General features: G+C 40.9%; 7 protein-coding genes and 1 non-coding gene across 10 annotated transcripts; 6 read left to right on the forward strand and 2 right to left on the reverse strand.

Moving 5' to 3' along the window:
- On the reverse strand, positions 1 to 1,927 carry LOC122626403 (protein Mabiki). The gene is made up of 2 exons (XM_043806651.1): positions 1,794 to 1,927; positions 1 to 1,637 (listed from the first exon to the last, which is right to left on the reverse strand). Exon 2 carries the CDS (start codon positions 619 to 621, stop codon positions 1 to 3), a length of 621 nt encoding a protein of 206 aa, XP_043662586.1. The 5' UTR covers positions 622 to 1,637; positions 1,794 to 1,927.
- A 696-nt stretch (positions 1,928 to 2,623) lies between these two features.
- LOC122623349 lies at positions 2,624 to 5,377 on the forward strand. Its single transcript, XM_043802458.1, has 4 exons — positions 2,624 to 2,862; positions 4,385 to 4,765; positions 4,911 to 5,057; positions 5,117 to 5,377. Exons 1-4 carry the CDS (start codon positions 2,757 to 2,759, stop codon positions 5,269 to 5,271), a joined length of 789 nt encoding a protein of 262 aa, XP_043658393.1. The 5' UTR covers positions 2,624 to 2,756; the 3' UTR covers positions 5,272 to 5,377.
- An 883-nt stretch (positions 5,378 to 6,260) lies between these two features.
- LOC122626099 (circadian clock-controlled protein daywake) lies at positions 6,261 to 7,825 on the forward strand. Its single transcript, XM_043806224.1, has 4 exons — positions 6,261 to 6,419; positions 6,473 to 6,847; positions 6,902 to 7,048; positions 7,589 to 7,825. The coding sequence occupies exons 1-4, from the start codon at positions 6,341 to 6,343 to the stop codon at positions 7,738 to 7,740; spliced, it is 753 nt and encodes a 250-aa protein (XP_043662159.1). The 5' UTR covers positions 6,261 to 6,340; the 3' UTR covers positions 7,741 to 7,825.
- A 961-nt stretch (positions 7,826 to 8,786) lies between these two features.
- LOC122612000 lies at positions 8,787 to 8,907 on the forward strand. The gene has a single exon (XR_006325573.1). It is a non-coding gene; the product is annotated as a U5 spliceosomal RNA (small nuclear RNA).
- Positions 8,908 to 10,197: 1,290 nt separating this feature from the next.
- Positions 10,198 to 14,387, forward strand: LOC122626129. Its single transcript, XM_043806275.1, has 4 exons — positions 10,198 to 10,849; positions 13,315 to 13,731; positions 13,796 to 13,945; positions 14,004 to 14,387. Exons 1-4 carry the CDS (start codon positions 10,633 to 10,635, stop codon positions 14,153 to 14,155), a joined length of 936 nt encoding a protein of 311 aa, XP_043662210.1. The 5' UTR covers positions 10,198 to 10,632; the 3' UTR covers positions 14,156 to 14,387.
- A 2,014-nt stretch (positions 14,388 to 16,401) lies between these two features.
- Positions 16,402 to 21,898, forward strand: LOC122626419 (transmembrane protease serine 9). The gene is made up of 5 exons (XM_043806675.1): positions 16,402 to 16,612; positions 19,973 to 21,101; positions 21,157 to 21,292; positions 21,387 to 21,683; positions 21,743 to 21,898. Exons 1-5 carry the CDS (start codon positions 16,402 to 16,404, stop codon positions 21,896 to 21,898), a joined length of 1,929 nt encoding a protein of 642 aa, XP_043662610.1.
- A 125-nt stretch (positions 21,899 to 22,023) lies between these two features.
- Positions 22,024 to 23,181, forward strand: LOC122626427 (N-alpha-acetyltransferase 20). 2 transcript variants are annotated; one of them, XM_043806685.1, is made up of 2 exons: positions 22,024 to 22,076; positions 22,153 to 23,181. In XM_043806685.1, exon 2 carries the CDS (start codon positions 22,259 to 22,261, stop codon positions 22,871 to 22,873), a length of 615 nt encoding a protein of 204 aa, XP_043662620.1. In that variant the 5' UTR covers positions 22,024 to 22,076; positions 22,153 to 22,258; the 3' UTR covers positions 22,874 to 23,181. The 2 variants fall into 2 exon arrangements, with proteins under 2 accessions (XP_043662620.1, XP_043662621.1); XM_043806686.1 differs by having other exon boundaries at positions 22,037 to 22,165; positions 22,229 to 23,181.
- A 363-nt stretch (positions 23,182 to 23,544) lies between these two features.
- LOC122626500 (N-alpha-acetyltransferase 20) lies at positions 23,545 to 24,285 on the reverse strand. 2 transcript variants are annotated; one of them, XM_043806784.1, is made up of 2 exons: positions 24,191 to 24,285; positions 23,545 to 24,128 (listed from the first exon to the last, which is right to left on the reverse strand). In XM_043806784.1, exon 2 carries the CDS (start codon positions 24,016 to 24,018, stop codon positions 23,695 to 23,697), a length of 324 nt encoding a protein of 107 aa, XP_043662719.1. In that variant the 5' UTR covers positions 24,019 to 24,128; positions 24,191 to 24,285; the 3' UTR covers positions 23,545 to 23,694. The 2 variants fall into 2 exon arrangements, with proteins under 2 accessions (XP_043662719.1, XP_043662718.1); XM_043806783.1 differs by having other exon boundaries at positions 23,545 to 24,234.
- Positions 24,286 to 24,710: the final 425 nt, after the last annotated feature.

Genomic DNA, 24,710 nt, shown 5'->3' on the forward strand with positions numbered 1-24,710 from the left:
CTACGCATTCTCCTGCTTAATGCCGCCGATCAGGTAGTCGATGCTAAAGTTCCTTTTGGTATTCTCCTCCGGAGCTCTCCTGGAGGAGACCAGCGGGTGGTCTTCCTGCTTGACCAGCTGCTTGAGGTGATTCAGATAGACCCTGGCGCGCAGACTCTGCTCGGCGATCTTGAGGTGCTCCACGGAGCACTCCTTGTACTGCTGTTCGATCTGCAGGTCATCGAACTTCTTCTTCCGCCGACTCATCCTGCAGGCAATGGTGTTCTTGTTGCGGCGCTCCTGATCCTTCGGCGAGCGCTCCTTCTTGGGGAATTTCCGCACCATGTTGACGTGGTACTTGAAGATGTCTTGGATGGCCTCGGTTATGATGGGACTGGCTGAGTGGTAGGACACGCTGGAGGATGAGGATCCCAAACGACGGCGCTTCGGCAGCGGAGGAAAGTCAGCATCCTGGTCGCTGAATCCCAAACTGAGGGACTGGTTTGCCTCATCGAACGGACTCCGACTGGTGCAGGGTGTGCCGCTCCGCGAGATTAGCTCCTCCTTGAGGAGCAAATCGCAATTCTCGGTCTTGCGAGCCATGTCGAACTTTTTGTGGCGGTAGATGTGATGGTGCTCCATTGTATGATGCGGTATGGTATGGTTTGGTGAGTGTGTTCTTCTCGAAGTCTCTCGATTGAGTGCTGTCCTGTGGCCTGGCACACTAGCTTATATGGCGAAAGCCTTATCTGCCGCTTCTCGTAATCCCCCCCAAGTTTTATAACTTTGTTTACACAAATCGACGCGGAATTTTCTTTTTGCAAAACGAAAACAAGATCATAAACCCGCAAGATTTGCCTGCGCACGCTTTCATGCCACCCAATCCCAATCCCAAACTCAAATCCAAACCCAACCCATCCCATCCCAGCCCACTTACCTACTCGTAAGCCCGCCCGTTGGGCATCCCTATCTGCTGGTCATGTTTATTCTTGCGTGCGTTCTGCTGGCATCTTTAGAATTTCAGATACAATACAATCCGAGTTTTTCCGGATCAGTAGGTGGCGAAACGCGCGCCCATCGATTGTCTGGTTCATTCAATTCGTGTTTGTTCCTCTTTGAAATCTATTATCTGCTGTGTTTTTCAATGTCGCCGCCTTTTGTAAAAGTCATACATGTGTTTTTGGGCTACTCTTGTTCAATTCAATTTTTGCTCTATTCCAAAAGTGTTTTGCGGCCTCATTTGTCCAACTCCTTTGGTGCCCTGCTGCTGATAAGGTGTGTGTGGCACTGATCTTTTGTTCTCCAATTGTTTCTTTTTTTTTAGATATCGGTTCTTGGAACTCGGAGTGCCATTTTTGGGTTTGCGCTTTAATGCCGGAGATGACGATAAGATGACGTCTATTTGGGGTTGCAAAAGGGCACATTCTTGTAGACAGTCTACGTCTGCTGATAAGGCGCGTTTATCTCTTTTGTGCCAGGTCACTTGATAGATCTTAAAACGCTCCTGGAGATTTTCTATTCGAACATTGGCCTACGCTAAATAAGCTACTTATTTGATTGTCAATTTAGAACTGAGGTTTTTCGTCTGACTCATTTCCAGCCCTTTAAGCTTTGACGCACGTGACTAAGTATTTGCTAATCAAGCACTGCAAATATTGCTGAAAGGTGCAAAAAAGAGAATTAGCATCACAGCTGTTAACACGGCCACGCTTGACATCTATTGCTTGATTTATACTATCATTACTTTGTAAAGACGAGTGTGAGGGAAATGGGCAGTAAAAGGCTTTGCGTTTTCATTTTTAAGGCATACATACCCATTGTATATTTTACTAGGCCACGACATGTGAGCAAGTTGAATGAAAACTCAGTTAAATATAATAGGTTCTCACTTATCAAAGTGAATGTTTAGGCTTGGAAGCACAGCAAGAATGGTTTTCATTTGAGCATTCATAGCCTATAAATTGATACAATAAAGAATAGTTTTTATTATTATAGCCTTATAAATTGATACAGTAATCTTTGAAAGAATTTAAAAGCCTTTCATTTTCTAAAATCTTAGTTGTGTAATATCGCACGATATGGCAACAAACCCAAGCGCCCGAGACAGCTAATTAAGTGGTACCTTTTAATTAGCCGCCTGGGACCAAGATCTCCACAAGCATCTCCACAACCATATCCATCACCAAGTCGAGGAAGCATCCAAAGCGAGTCGGATCGCCTGGGACAGCTGCCGGTAGTTGGTAGGCGGTTATGTGATGGGTAAGTCGGGTCGCACTGGGGTCGCGATAAGTCAAATCGGATGGCTGGGTGGCTTCCCCTTCACGACTTTACGGGGGAATTTAATAATGTCGTTTGTATTTCACTACTGTCTGCTGTATACTGTCTACTGTCGACTGTCTATTGACTTTTGCATTTGCTTTGTTTTCTACAGCTGCGACGGCGATTAGTTCCAAGCTATTTTTGCTATCCACCCACCGCCCACCGCCCGCCTACCGCTCCGCCCCCAAATCCCTATCATTTGCTAATGCCGAGCATCTGTGTTTGTGCCTCTTTTTTATTTTGCGTTTGCCTTTGCAATTTCGATTTGATTGGATTTGTTTTGTTTTCTTCCCATAAATAAAAGCCAGCCACCCATCGTAGCTCTCAGACGTTGATTCGCATTTGCATCGGTCAGGCAGGGCTATCTATCGGTTGTTGAATAACTTCACCGAACGAAAAGTCAATTGAACCATCATTTGATCCAACTTAACAAATTATATATTAAACAAACTATCCAAATGGCTCGTATCCTTGGCGCTGTTGCTCTAATTCTGATGGCGGGCTCGTGTTTGGCAGCGGATATAGAATTGCCACCAGTTGAGTTCAAGCCAGTTCGAGAAATACGTGAGTGTCATTATAAGTGAAAAATAAAACTCGATAATTAAATTAAGAAATAAGGAAAACACAATAATTGCATGGAAATTAAAAACTTGCATTTAAAGTGCATTTAAACAAAATACGTGTTAAAGTAAAAGAGGAACAACATACATTAATTTCAAACCCATATTCTAGAAAAACCTTTTATTAAGGTACTACCAAAAGTGGTAAAGATTTCTTTCACAATTTTTAATATAGATTTGAGTTGCTCATTTATAATTAAAAATTAGAATTATAATTAAGTTCTACAAAATATTTCAAATTTGCTTCCAACAATTTAAAATGTACAAATTGTTAGTTCGACACTTTAGTAAACTCTTGCTATGCAGTCGTTTGGTGATTGGTGATTATCAGTTAAATAGAAAATTCGAAACATACAAATTGACTTCGTGATAGCAATAATCATGTGAAGCACGCAACTGTGTGTGAATTTTATAACAAAGCAATTCAAGCATCTGACAGTCAAAGTTTGAACCCAGATATTCCTAAAACAATAGCATTGCACAACGTTAGATGATACATTGCCTATATATTGCATTGCCTTAAAAACCAAAATCCTCTTCTTTTCACTAAATGATAATAAGACATTTAATAGCTTGGCAGACCATTTTAAGGATTTTTTTATTGATCATGAAGCCTGTTTCGTAAAACTCAATATGGAAATGAGATAGATAAAATTAAATTTTTATTCTCCGCATCGCAACAGAATAATAAACGGAATATTATATAGAAAAGACTTTGCTAAAGAAATATAACCTATGCCAAAGTAACACGTGATGTGCAGAAATTATGAAATGAAGTGAGCTTTAATTCTCAAGACATTTTTTATGAATTCAACAAAAAAACTATATCTAAATATAGTTCTTTGGCATACTGACTTCAGCGCAGACAGACCATGACAAACATAAAATGTAGATTGTCATGCTGATAGGTATTGTCTTCAAACAGTTTTGGCCAGAAATAAACACATAGCCATTTGAATTACCTCAGGCCACAATTGCACATGTGATTTTTATACGATATTGCCGACCGCGTCACTTGCTGTTGTAGATTTAAATATTGCTTTTTTATGGGAGAAGTTAAAAATATACGACAAGTTCGCCGCTTAAGTCTTTTGTCCGGACTTGTAACTTCCGCCGGCAGAATACACTTCGCCCAAGGTAGACCAATAGGGAAATTGCCGAGACGAACTTGAAACTCGAAAACAGACAGAACAAAACTCTTTAATTATATGCAGGAATTTTCACTCAACCCGCTGACAAAATCAAATCTAATCAACAAATTAATTGCGCATGACGTTGACAATTATGTGAGCAGCGAAACGTTTAAGCGAACTGAAAATTCTCGGCTAGGAAAATGTCACGTTCTGATCATAGGCACATCGATCGTACGCGATATGGCTAACGTGTTTTATGCTGAACTAAATATGTCAAGGTCCATGCTCACCAATTAACTTTTGTTTGTTTGCTTGGCATTCGGCACTCGGCAGCCGGGGATATTCCGACCTGTCGCGAGGGTGATATCAACATCAGCGAGTGCATCAAGCAGGGCCTCCAGCAGATAACGCCACGTATGAAGTACGGCATCAGCGAGCTGAACATCCCGCCCCTCGATCCCTTCGAGATGGGGAAGAGCTCCTACAGCTACACCTCCGGCCTGCTCCAGGGACGGATCTCCATGAAGGACGTCGTGGTCCACGGCCTCAGCGAGAACATCGTGGACAAGGTCAACTTCCGGCTGAAGGATGGGCGCGTGCGCATGGAGATCCTCTCGCACGTGCCCCAAATGTTCGTCGAGGGCTTCTACAAGGCGGACATCAAGCTCAACGACCTCAAGCTGAACCCAAAGGGCGCCTTCAACATTACCATGAGTGAGTAACTCAGAAGAACACATGTAGCTGCACCAAAGTGGTGACTTGTAAATAATTATAAAGTCATGTAAAGATTGGCCAGACACATTGTTGTTAATATTATTTAATTATTATTTTGTTTTTGCTTGGCTTATTTCTTCCGCAGCTGATGTCGCGATGAGGGCGAGACCCGTTGGCGAGCTCTACGAGCGTGATGGCCACACCTATCTGCGCCTGACCAAACTGGAGACTGAGCCCAAGGTGGGTGACCTGAAATTCTACGCCAATGGACTAGTGCCCGATCCCGTGCTGAGTAAGTAATAGTCAACCAGCTATGTTATAATACTTACTAACTGCTATGCTATTGTTCAGACGATGTCATCCTGGACTTTATCAATCAGTACTGGCGCCAGCTCTATGAGGCCATGCTTCCCGAGACATTGGCCACCTGGCAGCCCCTGATCTTGAAGTCCACCAATGACTTCTTTGCTGCACTACCATTTGATATGCTTGTTACCAAGAATTGAGATACCTAACTTTAATATTGATTTACTATTTATATCCTGCGGATTCATCTGTTCTACTCAAGGTGTTAACATAGTTCGTACCGAAATAAAGATACTATTACCTAAATATGCAGTTTATAATTTGCTAGTTTATAACTGATCAAATATTTAAAGAAGTTTCTGATTCTTTTTTATGTTTGCCCTTTTATTTAATTCTCTTGTTTTTATAGAAATATTTGCTTGAGTTATGTGAAAGGTCGTACTCACTCTAAACAATAAATCATGCATCAATTTACATGTCATGATCAATTAAACAGGGCTTGAGTTGCAGACTGAAAGTAGGGTTGCTATACTAGTCACATTAAAAGTAATAAATTGAAATGTTTTATTAGTTTATAGGTAGTTGGAAATCGAACTATCGAACTCCCAATGGATGGAAACCTATTGGATCGAATAATCGTAATGACTGAGTAATTATCCTACAGGCAATAACTCAAGACACTAATGGTTTTAATTGTATAACTCTTCACACGGCATTCAATGGCTTTAAAAAATGAATTTAACTTAAAGCTTTTCAGAATATAATAGATCTTATTTTACTTTCTAGCTATAATGTATTGCGAAGTTCATAGCACAACTAACTTCAAATATGACTAACTTAATGACGAAACTTCTTTAAGCTCAATTCAGCAGCCCTTCAATGTCAATGTCACCAATAAATAGCCAAAATCGGCAGCCCATTATTAGTATACGTACTAGGCAATTAGTAAATAAATTTATGGCAAATCATCGTTGCCATTTACTGTAGTACCTTCAATATATTTTTCCATTTAATAATACGACATTATAAATCAGGCAGACCGAGCCGGTTTGGCATTCAGTCAAAGTCTAGCTGCTTGCCGACTAATGTTTCTGATTTACAAGTAAAATATACTAAGCTAGATTCTAACTTGCATTGTGTCGTAGTCTGCTGATTTGGAGAATAAAATAGCTCGACTTGCAGTCTGGGAGCTTCAGTTGTAGTTTAACGTTCTAGCAGTAGGTTGAAAGTCAGATTCGAGTCCCAAAAAGGATATAGTTTAGTAGTAGAATGTATTATATTATTGGATTGCTCAGCCTGCTGGCCTTGGGAGCGAGTGCGGCTCCTACGGATAAAAACTACTTTGCTGGTAGGAATATCATATATTATTATGCGCTTTTTCTAAAACATTTCGCCTTGAAGATTTGCCAAAGTGCTCGACTGAGGAGAATCAGCTGGGGGAGTGCGTCAAGCAGATATTTAACACACTGACTCCGCGCCTCAAAGACGGCAATCCAGAGCTGAGAATCGAGCCCTACGAACCTTTGCACCTCAACCGAACCAGCTTCCAATACACCAGTGGCAATGTTAATGGTCGGATCACCATTCGGAATGCCAATATCTACGGCTTCTCCGCCAATCGGGCCAAAGAGGTGTCCGTGAAACTCAATGGCGACAAGGTGAAACTCCGTCTGGTCACCGAAATGCCCAAGTTGAACATTGTGGGCAGCTATAAGGCCGACATGCAGGTGAATCAGCTGCAGCTGAAGCCCAAGGGTGAATTCAACGTAACGCTCAGTAAGTAAATTAGTGTGTCTCTTTTTTGGTGATTACTTATCAATCCGCTTGCAGTGGATGTGGAGGCCACAACGTTGACCGATGGTGAGATCTACGAGAAGGATGGCCATCGGTATTTCCGAATGAAGAATATCGAAACGAAGCCAAAGATTCGGGATCTGGTCATCAAGGCAAACGGAATATTTGCAGATCCAGAACTGGGTGAGTTTAAATTTGTTGTTTAAGGCAAAAAATGATTAATACTTAACTAAATACGGTGGCTACACATGGGTCATTTGTAAATGTAACTTTTAAAGTGTTTTAGAACATGTTGAATAGTACAGAAAACGATGCCTTATTGTTTACTCGTGCATACATAAATAGTTAATTACTGTAAATACGTAAGCACTTCGCATTAGTTATAAGTCCTACGTCAATGAAAGTAGCAATTGATTCCGCATTAATACAATTACCGCTTAATTAACTAGAATATATATTAAAAGATCTACAAAGCAATAGTAAAACTTTAAAAGGTACATTCCAAACCTTTTTGTTAGTTGCCGTATTTATGTATTTAATCAAGCTAACTTCATTTTCGTGTATGACTTATGTGCATACATACATATGTATATACAGATACAGTACAGATTGACATTAAGTCTAACCTATTAAACTAAAGGCAAACCAGTTTAAATGCTATACGCACTGTTTTCTGTGTACTCAACACACTTTTTTTAAGCTGGTGATTATTTTTCGTTACAGATCAAATAGCTCTGAATGTGGCTAATCAGTATTGGCGCGATATCTACGGCATAATGCTGCCTGAGACCCGACAGTATTGGCAACCCCTTTTGTTGCGAATGTTCAACGAGGCATTCGAACTGGTTCCCATCGACCAGTTTCTCAAGGAGTAGCTCAATTAGCCGATGGATTCAACTTGTGATGATTGTTGTTTAATAGAAAATAAATTGTTCCATTAGGTGCTATTAAATGATAAAATTTGTTTAAATTGAAAAACATTTATTCTAGGCGCCAGTTTGAATTCCTCATTGTGAGCTACAATAATTAAGCGCGGTTTTATTGAATTTTTCATGCCCTAGTTGAGCGCAAGTGTAACACATTTTTTACCGCTGTGTGGCCCAATGATAATGGCGTTAATAGGTTAAGTGCGCACCCCGACCTTTGACCTTGGCTTCAATTGTGGAGTAGCCACTGCGCGGTGCAATTGAGCAAGACCCAAGCGCCACTGGCCACTATCTGTGAACTTGAATTTAGTGGGAAATTTGAAATTTATTATTCAGTTGGGCCGAAATCCCGGCGGTACTGCAATACGGGGCCAGCGACAGAGGTGGACCAAACACCCAGGGCAGCGATAAACGGGAACATCGCCAAGATAGAAGCTTGACTTCGTGCTACGAAGAGGTGCCACCTTGCGGGCCCCGCTGCGTCATCTGGATACAGTCATAAAAAAACACATTAAAAAATGGCTGTATCTGCCGCAGAGGGCGAGCGCGGAGGTAGTATACACCCCGCTGAAGAAAGGTGGAGCGGGCATACTACCTTCATCTATCTTGGCTGATATTCTAACCATCGCCCAGGCTCACCGCATGATGTCCTGCCCTGGTGAGGTCGTCTCCCCTTTGATCTTAGCCATAAGGCCGAGAAGCGATAAATTCAATCGCAAAACGCACAGCGTTTCCATGAGCAAACAGCCAGAACCGAATGGGAATTATAAATGTGAAAGTATAAAGTAATCATACTTTCTATTGCCTATTTTAGGGGTTTGGGGTTCGTTACTACCTACAGGTAGTCCCGTTTCAGGTAGTCGCTTAAGATCGAATGAGGAAAGTCCCTACCATAAACATACTTTAGGGGTTGTTTCGTTTAACAAATAGCGTTATGATTCCCAACATGTTCAAGCACGTTCTGAATGGTAATGTAGGTAATTGGAGGTGAAAAGTCACTCTGGTTTCTCTTCAATTGTCGAATAAATCTTTCGCCTTTTACTAAAGATTTCCGTGGAGAGGAACACTCTAATGAGTCTAAAATAATTTTTTGTAGTGCCCGGTGACTTCGGTTGCTGGGCCATATGTAATACATTATAAAAGTACAAAACCTGTTAGTATGGACTTCTCTACTAAGGTTACCAAAAATGTGATGAAATTTTACTCGACTCAAGTTTGTACCGTAGACGGCGCTAAATGTGCCATAAATCAGCTTATTATATTGCAGTCAATTATATATTCTTAATGTCTATGGTGACTGGATTGTTTCGTGATGTGCATGCAAAACAGAAGCCAAATGTATAGAAAAAATCAACACGCGACTGTCGTCTGTCCAAAAACAAGACCATCATATTAAGTGGGTGGGTGTTTTTATATTTTAATTGTATACATTTGGAATAGAATTTGTGCAAAACTCGGAACATTGCTTCCGTAGCAAAGTTCATCATTGCAGAGTTCTGATTGTAGGCAAAATCTAGGCAGTCTCGTACTTGCACAGCTAAATTTTCGAAGATGTCACGTACTAGACTACCTTGAACATCGATTTGTACACCCACAAAGTCGCAGGTTCATGAATAATTTTATGTGGCATAAAGCTGCAAAGATTTACAACTGACCCACATTTTACATGAACACCTCAGAGGGCCTCACTGCCAAACAGCGACTCAAACTTAATACGTGCCTTGCACTTTGACTGAAAACAGGGATTGGAGACTCTGGAATGGGAAAACGTCTTGTCAGTTTCCTCATTGTTGGCTGTATTTGACAGATTTGTGGGAACAATCAGGTGGATGCATTCAAATGGTATGGTGAGTGGTTCCTCTATAAAGTATGCATGAATTATAACCCTTGCAAAAAACTTTGTCTATAAAAATCGTACATCATTTAGCAAAAAAAAAGGAAGAATTAAAAGAAAAAAAACAACTAAAAAAATTAATTTAAAATGTATAGGTTTTTTAATTTGCAAATAAAGCTTACCACGTATAAATACAATACAGAAATAAAAATAAATAAATAATAAGATTTAAAAGAAAATTAAATACCGCTTAAAAAATACGTGTTTCAAGTAGACCTTCTAAAATACTTTTTTTCAAAAGGCAGTCAATAAAAACATCGTAATTGTGGCTCTCAAACTGCGTTTTTGTGGTTCTTTTAAAAAAGCTTTTTTTGGCCGAGATGAGCTTTTGAGTTCGGCTTTCGATTTGGCTTCGGCAGAGACGGCCTAAAGCCTTCAAAACGACCGATTTTGTTGGGGCTTACAGCTGCATGTTGTTGCTGTTTGCTTTGGCTTCGGCAGCGGCTTGGAAAAACTTTTGAACGAGCACAAAATTCGGGCAGCTTGAAAACTATAAATAAACGTGCGATTTATGCAGCGCTCATTTCAAGATTTGCAAGCCACGGGCCGTCAGCTCAAAAAATTCGTTAGTCCATTTTCTGCGGATAAGTTTGGCAATTAGCTGGCTGAGATTGTGTGCATTTCAGTGCCCGTGTGTGCAGCAATTGCAGCAACAATTGCAGTTAACCGAGAAAACCGAAAAGCCAACAAAAAAGCAACTGTAAAAAGCGCTCGTGAAGAAATAAAAGTGAAGCCGGTTTGCAAAAATTACGCAAATAAAAAATCCAAAAACCAAAAAAGGAAAAACGGAGACAAGAAAATTACCGTCTGTACCGTATTCGTGTGTTAAATCAAGTCACACGAAAATAGTCAAATAGAAAGACTCAGTCCAGTAATCAATCGAAACGAGTTTGCATCGCCCCATTGTGCAGAGGAAATCGGAAAGCAACAGCCAGCCAGTCCCAAAAATGCAATTGCCTTGCATCTCGCTCACTATTTTGGCCGCCTTGGCACTCGGAAGTGGCTATGCGGCCACGCTGCCAACCTCCGCACCCAGTGTTTTCAGCTCCGATCCCAAACTGAATTCAAATTCCAACCCCGTCGAGGAGTTGGCGGCGGAGTCTTCGAGCTTTTCCAGCAGCGATGTGGCTTTGCCCTCCAGTTCAATCGATTTTTCCGATGCAGGTAAAGTTACTTATGCAAGCGTACAAAGGAACTTGATAGTCAAACAAAAAGTCACTCCCTTCCCACGCCCTCAAATAGATAGGCACGTAATTAATGCAGCTTAAGTCAACGAGTTCGTTGTCTAAGTCTTTCGTTTGCTAAATGCAATTTGCCGTCGTCGACTGCAGTGTGTTGTCCAAACAAAATATCATGGTGCATATTATCATCATGAAACCTTGCATATCGCATTTTTTATGTGTACTGTGATCGAGGTAAAAATGTTCAAATATTGTTTTTTACGACATTTTGCCTATCATATTGCAAATGTATTGCCTTTATTTTAATAATTCTAAATAATTTACACTTGTGACATATATAAAAAAAAGACATAAGCCAAAAATGTTTGCTCAATTAATTTTATAACGTCAAAGTTTGGCCACTAGACAGGCAATATATTGCTAAGAAATTCGGATTAAAATGTGTTTACAATATGTGTTAGCCAAATACCTAAAAGTACAAAACTTTGTTTGCAAATGAGTTCTGAAATCTTTCTGTAATATCTAACTTCCTGTTTTCAAAAGGTTATTCATTAGCTTTCTTTACTTCACGGACAATATGATTTTTTATTTTAAATTCAGCACAGACCGTGTCCGGTGTGCCTTCCATGCCAATCTGTGGCGATTACTCATTGTAAAAAGTTTACCTTCTTGAAATGTTTACCTGTATTGCGCATACACTCGACACCATGTTTATAGGCCTGTGACCTTCAAAATTAGGAAAAGTACTGCCATCGTAAAAGATGTTTTAATGGGCTTTGCAAAGAGCGAAGTCCAGGCTATGGAAATGAAATTGCAATAGAAATTAGCAAGTGTATTTGCAGTAAAATCTTTTTATTTATTTCGCCTTTTAACGCTTTTGAAATGGCAAGTGGAATATGTAAAATAAAGCGACAAGCAAGTCATCGCCTGTGCCACTTGAACTTGACACACTTACACATGATTTTTGTGGTAAAAGTTATCAAGCTGAGGCGCAAATCATTAGGTAAATAGAAATTGTGACGCAAGTTGGTCCGAGTTATAAATGCAGAATAAACACGAGATAATGCAGGCTATGAAATATTGCCAATTACATTAATTTAATCAAGCACGAGGTGTTGGCTACTGCATGTGAGTGTGTATCTGTGTGTGTTGTTTGCGCTCTTGCGAAAAGAGTTCAGCGTCAACAAAAGCAAAAACGAGGCTTAAATCCGATCCGAAACCGGCTGCCGTCTACCGCCGAGCTGACATAAAGCGAAAAGCTGAAAAACTGACCTACATCAATGCGTAAGCGGCGCTGCTGGGCTTGTGCCAAACTGAAAGCTGTAATTGTAACTTGTCTCTAATTGCGCAAAGAAAACCGCCAGCAGCGGGTACTAAAAACTCGGCGAGCGCAAATTTATTGACATTTGCCTGAGCAAACAAAGGACTTAGGCAACGAACTTGAGTTCGACCCAACCCTTTTCTGCCACCTCTTGTTTTCGACATTTCGGGTTCGGATTTGCTTTATGCCATAACAGCTCACCTTTGACATTGAACTTGTCAGGCGAAACTGGGGAAAAATGTTTAAAACAAAACAGTGGGAAATTTCGGAGCACTCAAGCCAAATGACTTAATTGGGCTGTTCACGTGCGTAATTTGACTTTAAATTAACCAAAGCTTGTCTCATTCTTCAAATTCTTAATTACACGTCTTCAATTCGTGTTCATATATTTTGGATTTATACTTGCCTTGCCAAAAAACATTAAAATAATTGCTTTCCGCTTGTCGTTAGAAGGAGAAGATAAAAACAATTACTGGCGTGACTAAATATCGTTCCAAGTAAAATTTAATTTTAACAACTCGTTGTTAAACTTCCTTAGCTTCATTAAGATAAAGCATTTAAGTCTAAGTGTAGCTTAAAGGTGGATTTGCATCTTAGGTATTTTATATGTTTTCCTAAATTATACTCACACTAAAAAAAAGGGCTTGCATAATAACGCCCCAAATGGAGAACTCTTTAAGTTAAGTTTCTAATATTAACTAGTGAAATGCTTTATTGCTTGGCATCGGACCACAAATAATAATCGTTTCTCATCCTTCCTTTAGTTGTTTATCTTGTTAGTTAAAGAAAGAATATTGAGATGCACATTTCTGACTTACAAGAGCAAAAAGTTCATAAATGATTTATTTTTTATTTAATTGCTTATAAAACCCTAAAATGCGTTTTCTTATCAGAGAGGTCAGTGTCACCATGACACAAACCCCATTCGTATATGACTCGTGGCGACAGGGACACGTGAACTTCGTCACGCCTTGCTGGCATTAAAAGCGAAAACTTTAGTAAATAATAATAGTTATTATTTCCCCTGTGGTCAGATACTTTTGCTATGGCTCGACGAACTTTACAACCTAAGTTAACAATGACTTAACCGACTAGTGAACTAATCTCGCATCACTTTCGCCTTCCAGTTGCACCAGCGGTGGCTACTCTGTCCAGTGGCTCGAATGAGGTGACACCCTGTAGCTTGAGCTCTTCGGATCTGAACGAGTGCATTCGAGGCTTGATCCAGTCATTTGCGCCCAGGTTGAGATATCAGGGAGTGCCGGAGTTCAATATGGACTCGATTGATCCGTATTTCTACAAGCGGGGCATCTTTCGGTACACCAACGATGGCATCCAGGGCGGACTCCTGATCAAGAACATGGAGATCTACGGCATCAGCCAGTTGCAGGTGAACAGTGTTGCAGCCAATTTCACCGAGAACGGCTTCATAATTAAGTTGGGCGTTGAACTGCCGCAACTGAAGGCCGGTGGACACTTCAAGGCGGACGTGAAGTTCGGAGGACTGCGTCTGGTGCCCAAGGGGCCCTTCAACATCACCATAGGTGAGTGCCGGTTTGAAAAGTAAGTTCAGTGGAGCATGTGTCTGATACTTTCGCATTCCCCCAGACAACATCAAGGCCACCATTCTGACCGATGGCCACATCGAACAGCTGCCCAGTGGTCAGCAGCGTCTCAGCTTACATCGCCTGAATGCCAATGTCAATATCGGCGATGCCAAGGTGGTGGCCAATGGCATCTTCTCCGATCGCAACCTGAGTAAGACCTCTACTTTCCCTTTATCATCATTAAGCTGATAGAATTTGTAAACTCCTAGATGCCATGATTCTCAATCTGGTCAACGAGAATCTGCCGGAGATCACTCGCGTCGGAATTCCCGCCACCCGCGAACAATGGGCTCCCATTCTGATTGCCCACATCAACGAGTTCTTCGCCAAGGTACCCATCGAAAAATTCCTGGTTCAATGATGCACTGGGCGCGTCCTAAAGGAACACTTAGCTCCTAGTTAGTTTAAGCCTAATGTTAGCGACTACAAATTTATCTTAAGCGCTGTTTCCAAATAATTTTCTATGCACAAACGATTTGGCCAATCATTTGGAATGATTTGAAACATAACCAATTTGTATTTATTTATGTCATCCATTCTGAACAAAGATAGAAGTTATGTGAAAATTTTAAAATAAATGCTCTTTACAAAAATATGTCCTTTCTATAATTATTTGGATATCCCGAACTTTAGCTGTTTTTATAATTAATAAATTTTATAAAGCTTTTGCAAGTTATTTTTACCCGGTTTATCTTATCGACCCTGAAAGTATACTCTTTGCGATTATCCGCGTTTTTACTTACATTTGACAGGTAAATTTTATGTATTTTACCTGCAGATCTACTTATTAAGTAAGTTATATTTGACATGTGTTTCTTAAAACTTCGTTATTATTGACGTGATTTGTTATAAATATTTATTCTAAAAAAATGGGGTATTTTCTTTTGCTTTATTGCAAATACAGGGAAGTGAAGAAATAACTTTTAAATTTATAGCAACCAAAAATATACTTTGCCAAAAAATAAAACTAAGCTAATTAATAAAGTATGAACAGCTCCAATTGCAAAGAGGGTCATTGAACATTGAGTGGCCGATGTTCCCTTGTCAGAACATCCAATTGTATGTGACTGAAGATGCTGAGAAATGCACACTCGACCGATACCAATCCCACTGGAGAGCCTTTCAAAAACAATATTCAACAGTCCCACTTGTCGATCAATCAAAGGTGCGAATGTGCCTCAAGGCTTCCAATTACCGACAGTTAGTTGGCAAAATATTGAAACACAATTATCCCGCAAAGGTCCAGGCCGTGACACTTAACTTTCCATCGATCAATATATGGAGCTTGGGTCGAGTGCTTTTTTATTAAAAAGATCTGGCTGATTCTTAGGAAACAATTGACTTAATTTGTGATGCTTCTAACACCTAAGGCGCCGCCCAAACTCAGCGCTAATAATAAGATGAAAACCAATACCTGATCAGTGCTGATTATTTTTAAATCCTGAGACAAGAGGTATCCTCCGTACAACCGGTAAAATGCTCGCTAAACGTCGTAAACTTTGCTATGTTATATACTAAAAACACTTACATCAGTCGACGAATTCAAACGGGTCTACTTCTCACCTGGTGGAAAATGAAGATCCCGATGCATTATGCACCTTGGAATTTAAATGGAAACTTAATCCAGTCATGCAGTGAGAGATTAAAATGGTATGTTATCTAAATTGTTATGGAAAATCTTGTTTCAATTATAGAATATGTTGTTCATAAATTTGAAAATAATAAAAAGACAAATAATTATAATTCTTATGCTGGTAATCAAAAGAAACAAATCAATGATACAAACATTATAACATTTTATTATTATTAGTCCTATATTATGGATTTTGTTGATACTGTTAAATTTTTTTTCATGCATATTAATGGCCAACTGAGCCAGAACGAGAAGATGCAACCGCATCTGGATTTTTCTTTTAATAGTATGCAGTCGCGCAACTTCCCGGCGGCTGTTCAGTCTGATTTGGTGTGTGTTCCGGATTGGATTCGGGATCGGGATCGGTATCGGGATCGGAACCGGGTTAGAAGACAGACTGCCTGGTGGGCAATGGAAATGGAGGCGTTGCTGGAACTAGTTTACTCGTAGTTTGGTGACCAGCGTCGCGTGTGCATTAGAAGGCGGCCCAATAAGTCGGCCAAAAGTGATCCGGCGAAAGAAACGCGTTCATAATTGACATTTCTGCTGCTCCGGCCACAACATTTCTGCCGACGTCGCTGCCTCCGTCGTCGTTTTGGCAACGGAGCTGTTAACCAATCCCCAGAACCTCTGTTGGCTCAGAAGCGATCGGACCTTCGAGCCAAAAAGACGGTCCTGTCCGTCTAACGCACGAGTACTTCAAGTCAAGAATCGAGTATCGAGTACCGAGTACCGCGATCCAGAGCAAGTCCGAGTCCAACTCCGAGAATTTCGTCTTCGGGATCGTAGTCGTGGTCAGGTGAATGCCATCGGGGCAACGTGCCTGGCATTCCAGAAGAGATATATATTCTGAGTCGCGATTCGTGTTGGCGGTTCTTAATACAATATAGCAGTCAATTTATATATGGTCTGCTCCGTTCAAAACGAAAACAAATTGGGAAGATATAACCGCAGCGAAAGCAACAAATATCAAAATGTTTGCATTTTTGCCAGTTTTATTACTTTGTGTGCATTTGCTGCATTTTAAAATCATCTCGGGAGCAGATCTCCCATCCGTTTCGGGAGGGGCACTAGCTCCAGCTCCTGTGTGGCCAAATGGTGAAATAAACGCGGCGCCCGAGGCAGGATTCTTTAAAGCCAATGCCAATGCCACAGCTGAGGAAAATCTAGGGGGAACGGTGGTGGGTAAGTGATATGACTGGATTCAAGGAATGCGAACAGAAGCACAAGTCGGTTGAAATGTAATCGAAAGACTTAAGACACAAACGTTGAATCTTTTGTATTGCTAACGCTCCAAAAAAATGTGTTTACCAGTAATATATATTTATATATATTTGTATAAACATAACAATTTTTTCAAATTATAAAGTTTTGAAAACAGATACAACCTACAAATCTTTTTCTTCGCTTTTACAAATGTTGAACAATAGGAACTATGCAATTTCTATAACCCTTAAATTTTTTAATTTTCTGTGTAAACCGGATAATATCTTTTTAAGAACATTAAGTCCTTATTTCGTATTTCGTATTCCCTAATCCCTAATTTGTTGTATTACATTTCGTTTAATAGCCTAAAAATTATTATTGGAATAGAATATATAGTTTCAATATATATAGTCACTCTTCGAAATACGTCACTATTATAAAATGAGGTTCAACGACACCGAAATAACACTTTTCTGATTCGACAGTAGAATTTATGCGCGGCACGCACCAAGCATTACTTGTATGACCTTCAGAAATCTATAAATCGCTTAAGGTTTGAGGGGAAAATGCGACATTTGGCTCTACGAGTGAGTGTACTCAACTTTTTTTCCTTTATCCCCACATAGATGGCTTGTCGCTGGGCCCTCCCTTTTAGGCCAGGTAAAAAAATTTTTCTATTGAAAAAACAACGGGAACTCATGGGGGAGTGAATATTGAGATCAGCTTCGTCGTTTGTCGATCGTGTTCAGTCGCCTGTCAATGCCCCCGCCAATCTATTCTCGTTTATTTACGGCCAACAATTAGACAATTAGACAGCACTTTTGATGGAGAGGCGTGATCTGTGGTGATGTCTTTTCGGGGCGACGACATAAGCCTATTAATTGGGATGCCCCGCAGATTGGGCCATAAACGAATGCCATATAAAAGGCAATAAGCCGACACCTTTCGCGGACTCAACAAGCCATATTCATTAAAAATTAATTTTATTTGCATTTCGTTCACATTGCTCGATTGGAATCGCGATAAATATTCTTTATATGACCGTTGGTCACATAAAATTTACAGCCTCCATAAAGTAGAACTCCAGCTCGACTTCTCTGGCATCCTGCGTCGGAATTCAGGTTTTCAGTAGCACATGAGCTGTAACGGTCTCGCAGACCTTGAACTTGTAACTTGCCCCTGATTCTTAGTTAACGCTTTGCAAGTCTTTTGCATCAAGTGTTAACGATTTGCACCGAAAACCAGTTGAACTTCGGTTTGGGTGTGTTTCGAGGATCATTCAAGTTATAAGAACTTGAAAGAAGCAGTCAGGTGTTACTTATGTAGCTAGGTTAAAGTAATAATAAATTACTGTTCTTCAAAACTTCAACAGTTAGCTTGGTCTAATATATTCCTAAATAAATGTAATATTGTAAAAAAATGCAAAACCTAATCTGCCTTCTTAATAATTTCATAAAACATATCTAGTTACTCATTTGCTTCAATTGGTACATCTCACTTCGCTAAATTTTCTTGTATATAAAGTGTAAGTCCTACATAAACTGCTCTAGTTCTTTTTAAAAAAATATGCAATTCTTTTTGCGCAACATTTATGTATATTTAATTATTTTTATAAGAAGTATAAACATTCTCAGATTTTTCAGACGTGATAAGTGTGTCGAATTCAAAGCAGGACCTCCGATCAATCAAAGGGGATTTGTTGCCTCTGACAGCTTGTCATAACAATTAAAAAAGAATCAAAGTAATGTCGAGTAAGCTATAAACAAAAAAACACCAATTTTTAACGATATTTGGGGCAAATGAGTAATATTTTGGTGACTTTCTTTGGGGATCCACACAAACATAGGCTTCATTTTACAATTCCTTTTAAGTGAGTCACGACTGGCTTAGCACTTTTGGCTGGTTGTAGGATTTATATTGTTAAATGAAACCATTTTTCAGAAAACCAAAAATATATGCATATTCATTACCGATGCGTATCACGACCTGAACGTATTCTTCATTACGACTTGTGTCAGTAAAGCAAGAGCCACGTGCAGATTTCTTAGACTTTCCAGTGACAAATTGCTTTTATGCTCGATTTAGAATCAATAAAACTTACACCCCAACGAAAGCATTAAGGTTTTTTAAAGCCTGTCAACAAGATCGTTTAAATTAATCGCCACAAAAGCAAATAGCTCGTTAGGAATAAAGTCCCAAGATAAGCTGAGCATACCGCTTATTTAGTCAAATTTTATGCGCTGCCGAGCCATTCGAAGTTCGAACTATATTTGTGGGCCAGAAGCTGACCAAAACATGCGTAATAAATTAAAAATATGGCAAATTCATGCTAAATAGCAACAACAATCTCTCTACGATAAAATCAGAGAATAGCCGGCGACCTGAACAAAGGCCTAGACCAATTTTAAGAAGCCGCCAACGAACATGACAAATATATGACAATTGACAGTAGAAAGTTGCCGCAGTGGGGGGCAAGTTCAGCATCTGTGAAATGGCACAGCAATTGTCATTCCGTGTGGAAAGAGCTTAAGTTTATTGTCAATATTCTGGCCAGCGAAATATGTCAAAATATTGAGTAATCACTCTCGACTGGCGGAGAAGCGTGGTGGACCCAAAACTCGAAACGTGAACGAATGTTAAGCAAATATTGGCTTGGTCTTTTCTCCACTCATATCTGTTTTTTGTTATTTGGGTGCTTTGTCAATAGCGCGACAGATTGGCCAAAAAATGGGTTGTAAAGTACCATAGTTTTGGTTAGACAATTGCGTATGTAGCTCAAATCTTTTCAGGGGTCAACAAACTCTGATCTCGAGTGCCCCTAGAAACGATCAGCAGTTCGCCAAGTGCCACATTTATTTTCCAAATATAGAACGATTACTTCATTTATGTTACACCCGAAACTTACACATTTATTTAGGTCAAGCACAAATTATAAATTATTTTATAAGTAAATTAATTTAAAATGCATTTAGTAAAAATGTGATATATTTTTTAAAATTATGACATTAATATATTACGACTTTAGAGGTTAACGTTTTTCATATATTATTCACGACTTAAATTGGAAAATTTCCGTTTAGATATTTATAGCCTCGCTACTAATTACGTTTTTGTAATTTGAGAAATTTCCTTTAGTTACCAAAAATGGAATACGTTATTAGTACATATGTATGTACATATATTATATATAAAATATTTAGAAAACTCTAAGGTTTCTACGTTCTTGAGTTTTTAAATTCTTTTTCTATGCATTAAATTTCGTATTTTTTTTTAGATTCTTTTAATCATTTATAATCTTATTTTATGTATTGCATTTCTGAACCCTCTTTTTTCCTGCAGATCTTGATCCTGCCTCATCGCCAAATCTTAATCGCCAGCGACGCCAGTTCTTCTTCGATCCGAACATTTTGCTATGGCAAGGAGCTCTCGGAGCCTCGGGCGTTTCTGGTGGCTGGGGTCCTGGCGAGGGATCCAAGTGCTTGACATCCCGAGGCCAACCAGGTGTGTGTGTGCGCATCGATGGGTGTCGCCAGTACTACAGGCTGGCCCGTCAGTTATCCTTCTTCACCCTGCGGCAGTGGCCACAGTCGAATGGCCTTGGCCTGAACGGCAATATGTGCAACTTCTTCGATCTGCTGGGAAGGGTTAACAATGGCATTTGCTGCACGGATATTGATGCCAACAGTTTTGGGGTGTTTCCACTGCCTGGAACGACGACCACGACTACGGAGAAGCCTTCAGTGGTGGCTGACGAGGAGGACAGGGAACATCTGATTCCCGAGGGAGAAGTGGAGGGTGAATATCCTGCGGATGCTCCTCGACCGGAGGAGCCCATTGACAATGGGAACAGTGTGGAGGATATGCCGGACTTCCAGGACGTCAACACGATTGAGGGTAATCCCCCAGAAGCAGATCCAAAACCAGAAGCAGAACCGGCAGTGGAACCAGTGGAGCAGCCTGTTCCCACCCAGCCAGCGTCTACCATTAATCCCTACCAGTGGCCCTTTGGCTCCTTTGCGGGCGGCCAGTGGCCACCAGCGCTGCCAACCCATCCACCCACAACGGGGGGTTGGCCACCGCCGCTGCCCACCCATCCGCCGAACCACCATTATCCCACGCACCCCACCACAGGCGGCGTTCCAAGCACCAAGCGCACCACTCCAAGGCCCACAAGCCCCACCAGACCGACAACCACCAGGCGACCCACTTATCCTGGTTATCCCTCGCCGGTTACAACCACGACAACTACGAGGCGTCCTGTGAGCGGAACTAGTCCGGAGGGACTCCCGCTGCAGTGCGGCAATAAGAACCCAGTGACGCCCGACCAGGAGCGGATTGTTGGCGGCATCAATGCCGGTCCACACGAATTTCCCTGGATAGCTGTGCTCTTCAAGTCGGGAAAGCAGTTCTGCGGCGGCAGTCTTATTACCAATAGCCACATCCTCACCGCAGCTCACTGTGTGGCACGGTGAGAAAAAGTCAGAGTCCTTAAAGAATATCATTGAAACCTTTTGCTGTTTCAGCATGACCTCGTGGGATGTGGCGGCCTTGACAGCCAATCTGGGTGACTACAACATCGGCACGGACTTTGAGGTGCAGCATGTGTCGCGCAGGATCAAGCGTCTTGTGCGCCACAAGGGTTTCGAATTCAGCACCTTGGTAAGTGAACCTACTCTATCTTACTAATCTATCCTCTGAGTTTAGTAATGATCTACATTGAATTCAAATGACAAACGGGTTAACTCTTTCCCAGCACAACGACGTGGCCGTACTGACGCTGAGTGAACCGGTGCCCTTCACCAGGGAGATCCAACCGATCTGTCTGCCCACCTCGCCCTCGCAGCAATCCCGATCGTACAGTGGCCAAGTGGCCACCGTGGCCGGCTGGGGAAGTCTTCGGGAGAATGGTCCTCAGCCCTCCATCCTGCAGAAGGTGGACATTCCCATCTGGACAAATTCCGAGTGTGCCAGAAAGTATGGACGTGCCGCACCTGGTGGAATCATTGAGTCGATGATATGCGCTGGTCAGGCAGCCAAGGATTCCTGCAGTGTAAGTGAAGACATATATCACATTAGTCAGCAGGATTCTCCGACTGATTATATATACAGGGCGACTCTGGCGGACCCATGGTCATCAATGATGGTGGACGATACACGCAGGTGGGAATCGTGTCCTGGGGCATTGGCTGCGGCAAGGGTCAATATCCTGGCGTCTACACTCGTGTCACTTCGCTGCTGCCCTGGATCTACAAGAACATTAAATAAATATAGGATTCCGATTAGTCTAAGACGTGATATGCTGCAATATATTAAGAGCGACCGATTTAATAAAATGTCAACATTATTGTAGACCTAGACTTTTGAAATGCCTAAAAGTATGCCGGGTTTTTGTGTCAAGTTGTCTTCTTTTCAAGAGCAATAAGAAGAAATAGTGTAAAAGCTCGTAAGTTGTCGGCGATTTCAAGATCTTTCAGAATCTCCAAGATACTCACGAGTTTGAATTGTATTTTATACAATAGGGCTAGTGTATTGGTACATAAATTGTAAGTGAGAGATATACATTGCACATTAACAAAGTAATTTTAATCAAAAAAGGAACATCATTTTATTAAATATCTGCGAGTCATGACTGCTTCGCGACTGTTTGTTCTCGAAGATATGTTCAAGTTTAACCATATTGTGATGGACCCCTTGGTGGAAGTGTACTCCTTGCCGTTCCTAATTCCCAAGATTCTGGAGTCTCCCGAACTGGTTATTGCGGCAGAGGCTCCTGGCAACCGTCTCATCGGCTTCATCCTGGGGACACGGGTCGAGGATGCGGCTGAATTTTTAAGAGACGGAAAGCATATGAGCTGGAGTCATGGACACATCTCTGCTCTGGCTGTGGCCCATGATTATCGAAAACAGGGATTGGCCACTCGGCTCTTAGCAACTGTTAGGGATTTGATGGATCGTCAGAGGGGCTTTTATGTAGATCTATTTGTGCGGGAGAAGAATACGAATGCCATTGGGCTCTACGAGTCCCTGGGCTATGTGAAATATCGCTGGATGCCTCAGTTTTATGCCGACGACCATGGATATGAAATGCGACTGCCCCTGTCCCGCGATGTGGATAGGAAGTCCCTAGAGGGAATTATGATTAACAAACTCTTCAGTTTCGGCAATAAGCTGTACTATCTACTGATGCTGTACATATTCGGAATTGCCAGTATAATTATTGGGGCCAAAATGGTGGAATAGGCAATGGTAGCTGCACAAAACTATTCAACTTTATTTGGCATCAAAATATATACATAAATTAAACCATTTAGGAAACATCCAGAAAAAGTTCATTGCACTCGCCCGCCATCATTCAACTAAAAGTTTGACCAAATCGCTGAAAGTAAAAAATGAAGACCAGAAAATGTATGTCAGAAAGCATATGGAAACAAGATTTGTTTATATGACAACATTGAACCAGAATTTTCAAATGCTCTGCGTTTCAAGTTGCGCAAAATGGCAAATTGTGAGAATCATTGCGCGTGTTTCAGACACATGCCCCAGCCAGACTACACTTTATATTTAAATATATACATTTTCTAATTTGTTTGCTTTTGAGAAATGTAGCTAATAAAAAAGACAACAACGAAAGCCTTGACCATCTCGAAACGGAAATTTGCAATTGAATTTGGTTGGCAAACGACACGAACATCAATGCGTTTGGGTTAAAGAACATATATATGTACATATATGCATTGCCAACATTAGAGTGGACCTTAGCTAACAGTGGGGAATGAAGTTTTTTATTTAATTAACTTAACGAGATGCTAAAAAAATATTTGTCTAACCTCGTAGTAGCAACGTAATATGGCGTATGAGTGATAACCGAAAGAGTCATTCTATGTACTATGTATTCTATGGACTGATGTCCACCCTACTTAACATTTTTCTCTATTTCGACCTATAGTTCGGCTCTGTGCGTCAACGGAAATTGATCTTCCTTTCAAAAAATCCACCTCAATGGATGTTCTTTAATTAGCTTTGCAATCCAAAAAAAACTTTTAATTTATTCTGAAGGCGCCCTATTGAACCTCCATAGGGCGGCGAACGTACTTTCTCAATTCGTAGGCACTTTCCGGCATCGGGTCATCCGGATAATAGTCCGCGAATGTTTGCCGATGAGCATAGCCCATGGAGGTGTACAACTGATAGGCAGCCTGATTGCTGGTTCGCATAAAGAGGTTGACGTAGGAAGCTCCTTTGAGGTCTGAGACCATAAAGAAGTAATCCATGAGAGCTGTGGCCAGTCCAAGGCGTCGATACTCGGGTGACACAGTCAGTGCTGCCACATGACCATAGGGTTCCTGGGTTTTCTTGACCTGATACTGGCCGAATATGTAGCCCATGGGTCTGCCATCAGGACCTGGAGCTTCGGCCACCTGGGAAAGTCCTGGAAACTGCGAGAGGTGCTTCACAAAGAAGGTCAGGCTGTAGACCTCGGTGAGAGCATCGAAAACTAAGGAGTTAATTTTGAACAAATCATCAAATCGCATTTCCCGAAAGCTAGTCATCACTTACAACAAATTTGATCATACACAGAATGTAGTTTTACTCTTTTTTAGATAACTTATAAATTGACAAACTAGTGGCCTGCTTCATCTCTTTACTATATCCATTCATTGCCAGGGTTATTCGTTGGGGTTATGGACCACACCCGATAAACATAATCAAGCCGGACAGTCGAAAGTCTTCGCACACGAGAATCGAAAATTATTTCTCGATCTTCTAATGAATGAGGTTAATGTTCGAGGCACTCGTTGGTTGACTCAGCGCCCTGTGCGCTTTTCAAAGATCTATTTATACGATTTAATGGCGCATTTTGCACAAAAATAAATAAAAGTACAAACCGATATTTGTCTTTATACTATGTATGCCTACATTTATATGCAAGCCCACATTATCTTGGTAAAGAGGCACGGTCTATTTATAATCGAGAGGCATCATCCCAGTTTGTTATGCTTTTCCATTTCCCCTGGACAGGTGGTCCAGTCGGGAACTTGTAAATATAAATGTAAAATGCTAGCGCTAAAAATGAAAA

This window comes from Drosophila teissieri, chromosome 2L (assembly GCF_016746235.2).
Source record: "Drosophila teissieri strain GT53w chromosome 2L, Prin_Dtei_1.1, whole genome shotgun sequence".
NCBI classification, from domain to species: domain Eukaryota; kingdom Metazoa; phylum Arthropoda; class Insecta; order Diptera; family Drosophilidae; genus Drosophila; species Drosophila teissieri.

What these genes read in the sequence shown, in the direction of transcription:
- LOC122626129 (XM_043806275.1), top strand. Translation starts at nt 10,633, where the DNA reads ATGCAATTGCCTTGCATCTCGCTCACTATTTTGGCCGCCTTGGCACTC. An exon ending in AATCGATTTTTCCGATGCAG is followed by an intron (nt 10,850 to 13,314) that starts GTAAAGTTACTT and finishes TTCGCCTTCCAG; the next exon opens with TTGCACCAGCGGTGGCTACT. An exon ending in GCCCTTCAACATCACCATAG is followed by an intron (nt 13,732 to 13,795) that starts GTGAGTGCCGGT and finishes GCATTCCCCCAG; the next exon opens with ACAACATCAAGGCCACCATT.
- LOC122623349 (XM_043802458.1), top strand. Translation starts at nt 2,757, where the DNA reads ATGGCTCGTATCCTTGGCGCTGTTGCTCTAATTCTGATGGCGGGCTCG. An exon ending in CGCCTTCAACATTACCATGA is followed by an intron (nt 4,766 to 4,910) that starts GTGAGTAACTCA and finishes TTTCTTCCGCAG; the next exon opens with CTGATGTCGCGATGAGGGCG. An exon ending in AGTGCCCGATCCCGTGCTGA is followed by an intron (nt 5,058 to 5,116) that starts GTAAGTAATAGT and finishes GCTATTGTTCAG; the next exon opens with ACGATGTCATCCTGGACTTT.
- LOC122626427 (XM_043806685.1), top strand. Translation starts at nt 22,259, where the DNA reads ATGACTGCTTCGCGACTGTTTGTTCTCGAAGATATGTTCAAGTTTAAC.
- LOC122626403 (XM_043806651.1), bottom strand. Translation starts at nt 621, where the DNA reads ATGGAGCACCATCACATCTACCGCCACAAAAAGTTCGACATGGCTCGC.
- LOC122626500 (XM_043806783.1), bottom strand. Translation starts at nt 24,183, where the DNA reads ATGACTAGCTTTCGGGAAATGCGATTTGATGATTTGTTCAAAATTAAC.
- LOC122626099 (XM_043806224.1), top strand. Translation starts at nt 6,341, where the DNA reads ATGTATTATATTATTGGATTGCTCAGCCTGCTGGCCTTGGGAGCGAGT. An exon ending in GGATAAAAACTACTTTGCTG is followed by an intron (nt 6,420 to 6,472) that starts GTAGGAATATCA and finishes TTCGCCTTGAAG; the next exon opens with ATTTGCCAAAGTGCTCGACT. An exon ending in ATTTGCAGATCCAGAACTGG is followed by an intron (nt 7,049 to 7,588) that starts GTGAGTTTAAAT and finishes TTTTCGTTACAG; the next exon opens with ATCAAATAGCTCTGAATGTG.
- LOC122626419 (XM_043806675.1), top strand. Translation starts at nt 16,402, where the DNA reads ATGTTTGCATTTTTGCCAGTTTTATTACTTTGTGTGCATTTGCTGCAT. An exon ending in GCAGCTCACTGTGTGGCACG is followed by an intron (nt 21,102 to 21,156) that starts GTGAGAAAAAGT and finishes TTGCTGTTTCAG; the next exon opens with CATGACCTCGTGGGATGTGG. An exon ending in GTTTCGAATTCAGCACCTTG is followed by an intron (nt 21,293 to 21,386) that starts GTAAGTGAACCT and finishes ACTCTTTCCCAG; the next exon opens with CACAACGACGTGGCCGTACT.